Consider the following 9,468-nt stretch of genomic DNA (forward strand, 5'->3'; position numbering starts at 1 on the left):
GCTGGCTGGGGGGAGGGCTCACTGGTCAGCACTGGAGGACCTGGGGGGGGACTGGCTGGGGGGAGGGATCGCTGGCCAGCACTGGGGGAGCTGGGGGGGGGCTGGCCGGGGGGAGGGCTCGCTGGCCAACACTGGGGGACCCAGGGGGGGACTTGCTGGGGGGAGGGATCGCTGACCAGCACTGGGGACGGCTGGGGGTGCTGGGGACGAGGGATTGCTGACTGGCACAGGGGGTGGGGTGTGGCTGCTTGGGGGGGCATCCACTGGCCTGCACTGGTGGGACGGCAGGGTGGAGGGCTTGCTGGCTGGTACGAGAGGAAGGCAGGCTGTGGTAGCTGGGCTTAGGTCCAATGAAGGCTTTGGAAGGAGGGTTGCTAAAGTCAGACCAGGTGCCTTGTCCCCTATTTCCTACATGGCTGTCCTCAGATGTCACCTTCCCAGTGAGGCTGTCTTTGGAACTATTTACAAGTTCAAGCCCCTCCCATCCTGTGCAGCTCGCATCCTCCCTCCTTAGATTTTCTTCCTTAGCACCTACCACCATCTACATACAACAGCACTTTATTTACTTATAATGTTTAGTACCCCCCAATAAAATGTATGCTCTATCAGGGCAGAGTTTCTCTTCTATTCCTTGCTGTATGCGTAGAGCCTGGAACAGTCCCTGGTATGTACTAGGTACTCAATGAATAAACAAATTTTAAAAATGCACATTTTGGGGTGCTTGGGTGGCTGAGTTGACTGAGCCTCAGACTCTTGATTTCAGCTCAGGTCATCATGATCTCACAGTTGTGAGATCAAGCCCCACATTGGGGCTCAGCATGGAGCCTGCTTGGGAATCTCTCTCCCTCTCTCTCTCTGCCCCTCCCCACTTGTGCAAGTCTCTTTCTCTCTAAATAAATAAATAAATAAACATTAAAAAAACTCAAATGCACATTTTAATTCATGCAACTATAATCAAATTGTCATTTATGACTTATGTCCATTTAAAGTATCATAAAGTATTGTATCACAAAGAACATACCTGGGCTACAAAGTCTATTATTTTTCCTTTGATGTGAACATCCTCAAGAGGAACTGAATTGCCAGAGAAATCCTGAAGGCCAGACTTGATGCTGCCGAAAGGTTTGGCATCTTGTAACTGGTAATCTACATATTAAAAATTATAATATTAGCTTTCAAAACCATCCTTGCACCATCTATCTTTATTACCTTAATCTTTAGTTCTTTCCCTTTCCTTTATACATTATATTTAAAAGGAAAAATGGACAAGTAGCATTTTATGTTCTTCAATAGTCAATTCTGTAAAGTAAGTGAACCCACATGAGAAAAATGGGGGCAGCATTTGTGGCAGACGCATTACCTGTTTAATCTAGAGATCCCAAGGACTCATCTTGAAAATTTAGACTCGTGCAATTAGTTGAAAGGCATACATTTAAACACATACCCAAGTACACAAATGTCTTAAGAATATTTAAATAAGTGTAGTTTATGCATGAATCTAGATATCTGCATTCCTGGCCCATAAGTTTGATTGCTCAGTCACTATTATTTATTGTGCCACAAAAGCATGTAAGACCAATATGAGACTCCTTAGACAGTCAAACCAAGGAACATTAAATCAAACTTTTTTTACATTTTATTTTTAATAAAATAAAAGCAGGGAGAGAGGGAGGCACAGAATCTGAAGCCGGCTCCAGGCTCTGAGCAGTCAACAGCCTGATGCAGGGCTCAAACTCACCAACTGCGAGATCATGACCTGAGCCAAAGTCGGACGCTTAGCCAACTGAGCTACCAGGTACCCCACTAAATCAAACTTCTAATATAACATATGAAAAAAATGTTCTCTTTCTATATCAGATGATACAAAAACACACATACAGTTAGATATGTATATATATACTCTCTTGCCAGACATTTAACTTAGTGGCTCCAGGAGAGAAAACAGGAGTCATTTTCTTACACATGAAGACGTACTTTCTGATAAAAAAAATAATTTGATCACAGTTCAAAATGTTACTGGGTTTTTACAGTGCTCCTAATAAATGTTATTATGGTTTTCTGAGAAACTACCATCCTCTCGTATATTTCTACTGCTAACATACAAACTGCACATTACATTTTGGGAAGTGCCTTCATTTGATGCAGACATCGATCTCACATGCAACATAGAAAAGCTGAGGCTGGAAGGGCTTATGCACTCTGTCTCATATTGCACAGCCTCGTAATGAGCAAGTTGCCAGCTGAACCTGAGCGTCCTGGTTCTAGAGCTGTGCCTTCTGCCTACTCCACCAACCCCATGACACTTCCTGCACTCTGACACCTTAAATTGCCTCCGTGGGGTTGTGCCATTGGCTATTCTGAGGTGCAGGAGCTCCACCTAGGTTTTTGACAAAGTAACGTAATTCTGAGAACACTTAACCTCTCTCACATATCCTGGGTTTTATCTTTACAAAGTAAAAAAGGAAACAGGCGGGGCGCCTGTGTGGCTCAGTTGGCTGAGCGTCCCACTTCCACTCAGGTCATGATCTCACAGTTTGTGAGCTCAAGCCCCACGTGAGCTCTGCAGTGACAGCTCGGAGCCTGGAGCGGCTTCGGATTCTGTGTCTCCCTCTATCTCTGTCCCTCCCGTGCTTGTGCTCTCTCTCTCTCTATCTCAAAAATAAATGTAAAAGAATTTTTAAAAAAAAGCAAATCAAATATTTCTGTGTGAGGTCATAGATACAGTTACTGATCATGAACATTAATTCCTCGAACTCTAAAATGTTTGAGTTCTATAAATATCACATAAAACAGCATTCCAGAAAACTGTCTTACCTTCAACCTTTGAAAATTTTGAAAACTCAGGTCTGTATTCTTCTAATTCAGCAGTATTACAAGGATGAAAGTCTTTTATTTCATCTCCAGGGATGCAAAATTTAATAATGTATTTCAATTTAATCTGATTGGTTTTATATACAACAAACTCATCATCCTAGAACCAACAGAAATTAATAGGTGTGGGGAAAAATCCTTTACTGGCAAATGTTTTCATAAAAGCAGAATTGCAGGTTTGCCAATTTAGAAGATACTGAATACAGGCAGGCATAGATATGCAATAATTATTTCAGCTTAAGCATATTCAATAAAACAGGAGCCTCTCTGCTCATTTTCTGAAATAAACTGAAACAAATACCTCGAAGTCCGTGGTGACAGTGGCTGTCGCTCGAACCCCATGGACGCTGTCATAACCTGGAGGTGCTTCAGACAAGGAGAAGTCTCTTCTGCGCAAGTCCGCGCATTTTCCGAGGGCTACGTCACAGACAGCCAGGAGCCTGGTGCCATCCGTCTCGCCCGGGTGGGAGTACTTAACACCAGTACTGTGAGGGAAAATAGGGAAGTACGTGTTTGTGACTTCCAGTTAATCGGCAAAAATATTTGAGTATCTATTATCCATCTCTATATGTGAAATACTGTCGAAACGACTTTGCTGGCAGAAGGTTCCTAATTTTTACTGCTATTAAAATATCTCTGAAGTGTCATTTTAGAACTTTATTAGTCACTTTCCTGTTTAAAACGTTAATGTGAAAAGCACAGACAATGCCTTTCTGTTGTGCTCGGTAGTGCTCAAAGCACTTTGTCTCAGGGATGGACGAATCCCACTGTTGCCTCAAATCCTTACCAACTACTCAAACACACATTTTGGTGCAGCAAGCAGCGAAGTGGTGAAAGATGAGGAAACCTCCCCACCTTACTGATGAAGACAAAGTAGACTGTTTCTCTGCACTGAAGCTCGGAAAGAACACGGAACACCAGGTAAGTAAGAACCGGTCAAGGGCAAGACAGCCACCTGTGTTCTCACAAAGCCTTCTGAATCCAAATGGAGAAACAAAAATTTCAAGTGACATCTAAATGAGAGATTTTGTTTTGACCTTCTTCAGGACTCAGCAGCTTTAAAAAAGGAACTCTTCTCTCTGCCCCTCCCTTGCTCACTCTCAGATAAATAAACTTTTTTTAAAAAGCAAGTTTTGTTATTAAGGAGCATAGGCTAGGACACCTTTGGAAGCAACATGTTTGGGACATATCTCTATTTTTCCAAATATCAAAACCCAACTATAAAAGTGTTGCCTAGTGACCCTTTGTTCTATCCCCTCTAAGACTGGTGTCCCCCCTCTTTTTTTGACAGAGAGTGAGAGTGGAGAGCACGCTCGTGCACTAGCAGGGGAGGAGCAGGGGTGAGGGAGAGAGGGAGTCCCAAACATGCTCCATACTGAGAGGGGAGCCCAAGATGGGGCTCAATCCCATAACTGTGAGATCATGACCCCCACCGAAATTAAGAGTCAGACACCCAACCAACTCAGCCACCCAAGCCCCCTAAGCCTTGCTCCCCTTTAAAGTTTTTTTATGTTTTATTTTATTTATTATTTTTTAAATGTTTTATTTTTGAGAGACAGGATATGAGCAGAGAGAGAGAGAGACACTGAATCTGAAGGAGGCTCCAGGCTCCAGGCTGTCAGCACAGAGCCCGACGCGAGGCTTGAACCCATGAACTGTGAGATCATGACCTGAGCCAAAGTTGGACACTCAACCGACTGAGCCACCCAGGCACCCCTAATTTTTTATATTTTAAAAATATTTTATTTTTAAGTTATCTTTGCACCCAATGCAGGGCTCAGACTTACAACCCAGAGATCAAGAGCCACCTGCTCCACCGACTATGCCAGCCAGGTGTCCCTCCTTTAAAATACTTGCCTCCTTTAAAAAAAAAAAAATCAGTTTCCTCCATTTCTCCTAAAACTTGTTTCCCTGTGACTGCTGAGCCTGTGACCTTGACTTTACCTCAGCTTCCTCCATCTCACCTCAGCCTTTCTGCCTGCCCATCACCCTTTAGCCTGTTGCAGTTTGGCTCCTCAACCAAAACCATCCTGTCCAAAGTCACCAAGGACTTCAACTTGGTTAATTTCAGCACAATCCCAATTTACTAAAACAAAAAATCTTAACCTCTAAAAAATTTTACTTCCAAATATTTTGTACAGAGGAAACAGCATTTATACAAGACGTGTTAAGTTTTAAGAACAATGATAAGACAACCAGCCACACAGCTACTGCCAAGTTTAAGAAATAGAAAAGAACACAGGCACCTGGGTGGCTCAGTCGGTTAAGCCTCCGACTTTAGCTCAGGTCATGATCTCATGGTCAGTGAGTTCAAGCCCTGCATCAGGCTCTCTGCTGTCACCATGAGCCAGCTTAAGATCTACTGTCTCCTCTCTTTCTACCCCTCTCCTGCAGATGTATGTGGTGTGCCCTCTCTCTCAAAAACAAACATTTAAAAAATAGGAAGGAACATCATCAATATTTCTATATTGTCCCGTGGAATTACCCTGCCACCCAGAGGGCAATCTAATCACAATCTTGTGTTTCTGTGTATATTATTTTCTCTTCCTTTTATAGTATTGATGCATAGATATGTGTCCCTCAACAATATGCTTCGCTTTGATTGTTTTCAAACTGAGTACATATAGAATAATAGATTCATTTTTTGTTCCACACTACGTTCCTAAAACTCACACATTTGGTGTGTATGGCTGTGGCTCACTTGTTTAAACTGCCATGTGTAGGACTCCAGGTAGGACCACACGGAAACGTTTGATCCATTCCACTGTTACAGGACATCCACCTTGTTTCCAGGGTTCATACGATTTTCTGAGCCGTTTCTGTACATGTCCATGATTCTCTACCCAGGCTGAATCGTCAGGGAGCTTAGAAACTACCGACACCCAAACCTCACTCTGAGAGGTCCTCATTTAACTGATCTGGGGTAAAATCAGCACCAGTCGTGCTTAAAAGCTCCTCCAGGTGGGGAAGTGGGGGGGATGGGTGAAATAGGTGATGGGGATTAAGGAGGGCACTTGTGATGAGCACTGGGTGTCGCACAGAAGTGTTGAATCACTAAATTGTACATCTGAATAAAATGCTATATGGTATATTAACTAGCTGGAATGTAAATAAAAACTTTAAAAGAAAGTCCTTCAAGTAAAAAAGATAAAAAGTTAAAAATAAAAAACAAAATCTCCAGGTGATTCAAATGTGCAGCCAAGACTGAGAAGCACTGCTCTCTGGTTCTGTGTCCATCTGTAGGATTTCTAAGTCACATCATCAACTATGCCTCTCAGCTACAGCAGATGAGACCAACATTTTCTCAAGAGGGCTTATCAGTTTATCGACAGGGTCTGCGATTTCAGACTGTTCTAGAGACTTACCAACACCCAGAGATGTTACTTTTTTTTTGTTGTTGATAGGTATTAAATGGTATATTACAGTTTAATTTGCATATTCTTTTTGGGGGGGAAGTTTTCAGCTATTATTTCTTTCTTTCTTTGTTTTTTAAATAGTTTGTCAAATTGGTTTCCATACAACACCCAGTGCTCTTCCCCACAAGTGCCCTCCTCCATCACCACCACCTCTTTTCCCCCCTCCCCCTTCCCCTTCAACCCTCAGTTCATTTTCAGTATTCAATAGTCTCTCAAGTTTTGCATCCCTTTCTCTCCCCAACTCTCCTTCCCTCTTCCCCTCCCCCTGGTTCTCCATTAGGTTTCTCCAGTTTTCCTGTTAGACTTATGAGTACAAATATATGGTTTCTGTCCTTCTCTGCCAGACTTATTTCATTTAGCATGACACCCTCAAGGTCCATCCACTTTCCTACAAATGGCCATATTTCATTCTTTCTCATTGCCATGTAGTACTCCATCGTGTATATATACCACATATTCTTGATCCACTCATCAGGTGATGGACATTTAGGCTCTTTCCATGTTTTGGCTATTGTTGACATTAATTTGCATAATCTTGATTATTAATCTTTTCCTTTTTAAAAAAAATTTTTTTAAATGTTTTATTTATTTTTGATACAGAGAGAGACAGAGCATGAGAGAGGAGACACAGAACCGGAAGCAGGCTCCAGGCTCTGAGCTGGCTGTCAGCACAGAGCCTGACGCGGGACTCGAACCCACAAATGTGAGATCTGACCTGAGCCGAAGTCGGAGGCTTAACCGACTGAGCCACCCAGGCGCCCCAATTATTAATCTTTTCAAATGACATTGTACATGTGTCTCCTCTTCTATTAAGTTCCTATTCATGTCTTTTGTCCATTGGATTTTTGAGTTATTTTTTCCTTACTGATTTGTAGGAATTCCTTAAATATCCTGGATAATTAATTATCCTGGGCCTAACTCCAGGCTCCATCATTTAACTAGTTCTGTGACTTTATGCAAATTACTTAACCTCCATCAGTCTGTTTCCTTTTCATAAAATAATGTCACAATACCACCTGTGAGGTTTACAGACAATGTGCGTGAAGCACCTAACTCCAGTGCCTTGCACAGGGCAGGTGTTCAATACCTCGTGGCTATTATAGAGACAGATTTAAATGTTAACAAGGATATTAAAGATGAAATATTATTTTACAAGTTCATTTATAATGAACAGATACAACTTATCTTACATAATAGATAAGCTGTTTGTGTATATAATGTGTAAAAGCACGAGAGAAGTTAAGATCACTGGTCCTGGAGAAAGACAAAACGCTGTTACCTGAGGCAAGATGCCCACACTGTCCCTCAGTGTTTTCATCTGTGATATGAGATAATAATACAACTGACCTAAGAGGTTGTTTTAAGAATTAAGTGGGTAATATATGTAAAGACTCTCAGGATAGTAAAGTCACTATGGTGCTTTAAAAAAAAATTTTCCCATATATCCACCACAAAAGACATATTTCCGTAGTCTACTGAGAAACTCATTGCTTTCACTGATCCATTTCTTGGGTGAGAAATGTCTCACAAAGGAAAGATGGAGAAGACCACAGAGCAGCTGCCTGGTTAAAAACCCTTGGTGACGGGTGTGAGTAACATGATTAAGGATATCCTATAGAGTATATATAATATACTAACCTGAGTGAGTCACTGAAATATATCCCACTCCCAAGATTTCCGATGTCTGTTCTCTTTGTGCCACGATCTTCAACTACTTTGGGTAAAAGCAACCCACTAAAAAGAAAAGGACATTACAATGATTTACGAAAGAAAGGTATCTTTTATTATAGCCTCATAATACTAGCAAAGACAGGTGCTATTAAAGGAGAACATTATGCTAAGTGAAATAGGCCAGACACAGAAAGATAAATGCTGCCTAACCTCACATATATGTGGAATCTAGAAAAGTCGAACTCAGAACCAGAGTGCAGAATGGTGGTTTCTAGGAGTTGGTCATTGGGGAAAATGGGGAGTTGTTGGCTAAAGAGTACAAACTTTCAGTTTTAAGATAAACAACATAAATAAATACTCTTTGCTAAGGGTAGACCTTGTGTTCTCATCACAGGAAAAAGAAGATAACCATATGAAGTGATGATGTGTTAAACAACTTGATTATGATAATCATTTCACAATGTACATGTACATTAAATCATCACTGTATGTATTTAAAAAAAAACACCTTCTGCAACCTAAATATATACAATTCTTATTTGTCAATCACACCTTAATAAAGCTGGAAAAAAATACACTAATTAAAAAGACAATAAATAAAGAGCATGAAAAGAAAAATGTATCGCAAAGTAATCCCACAGAAGGATTTCTATGTGCTATTCAAATGTACCAATCTATGGCCAGTTTCTCATCACTATCTTCACCAGCCCAGAGACACTGGCCACTTTTCCTGCTGCAGGCTGGGCTCTACCTCCAACTTGTCAAGGCTTAGCACTCAGCGGAACCCTGTGGGAACTGGAGGCTGACTGCATTTCTCCCTGGCTCAAGAACTTACACAGGTTCCTACTGGACCTCTAGCATTGCCAAGAACTCTCTGCAATCAAAGTTAAACCATGTCCATCTCTGGAAGGGACTGCATAAACATCTACAGTTTGAATTTTGTATTATGAAACGTAATTACCTTTGTAAAATGGTTTTTGGGGTTTAGTCCTACTTAAAGGCTATTTTTCAAATAGTACTTTTATATTTTCATTTTTAATTAAAAAAAATTTTTGCAATGTTAATTTATTTTTGAGAGAAAGAGAGACAGAGCATGAGCAAGGGAGGAGTAAAGAGAGAGGAAGACAGAATCCCAAACAGGCTCCAGGCTCTGAGCTGTCAGCACAGAACCAGATGAGGGGCTCGAACCCTTGAACTGCCAGATCATGACCTAAGCCAGAGTCGGATGTTCAACCAACTGAGCCCCTCATTTTTAATTTTTAAACGTTTGTTCCATGTGGAGTGAAGTGTGAGGAATGAGGTAAGGATCCAACTTTGTACTTTTCTAGGTAGTAACCTGTCCCAGTATATAGCACTGAAGTGTAGGAGGTGGATGCAAGACCCTGCCCGAGCACATGGCGAGGTACAGCCTGCCAGCCTCTAGTGCTCCCGCCCCCCGGCCAGATACCGCGATGAGTGAGCGACCAATGCGAGGCCATGGAATGGGTCAGCCCTGCCTCTGCCAGCCTAT

At 41.8% G+C, this 9,468-nt stretch overlaps 1 protein-coding gene across 8 annotated transcripts in view; it reads right to left on the reverse strand.

Annotated features, from left to right (window-relative positions):
• PARP4 (poly(ADP-ribose) polymerase family member 4) overlaps positions 1-9,468 on the reverse strand; it is a 107,173-nt gene that overhangs the window by 74,706 nt on the left and 22,999 nt on the right. For all 8 annotated transcript variants that reach the window (XM_029937023.1, XM_029937019.1, XM_029937022.1 and 5 more), the window contains 4 exons: positions 7,926-8,021; positions 3,173-3,356; positions 2,815-2,971; positions 1,022-1,146 (listed from right to left, as the gene is read on the reverse strand). In XM_029937023.1, coding sequence (XP_029792883.1) covers positions 1,022-1,146; positions 2,815-2,971; positions 3,173-3,356; positions 7,926-8,021 — 562 coding nt within the window. The remainder of the gene's footprint in view (positions 1-1,021; positions 1,147-2,814; positions 2,972-3,172; positions 3,357-7,925; positions 8,022-9,468) is intronic.

The sequence above is a fragment of the Suricata suricatta genome, chromosome 4 (assembly GCF_006229205.1).
Source record: "Suricata suricatta isolate VVHF042 chromosome 4, meerkat_22Aug2017_6uvM2_HiC, whole genome shotgun sequence".
Classification (NCBI taxonomy): domain Eukaryota; kingdom Metazoa; phylum Chordata; class Mammalia; order Carnivora; family Herpestidae; genus Suricata; species Suricata suricatta.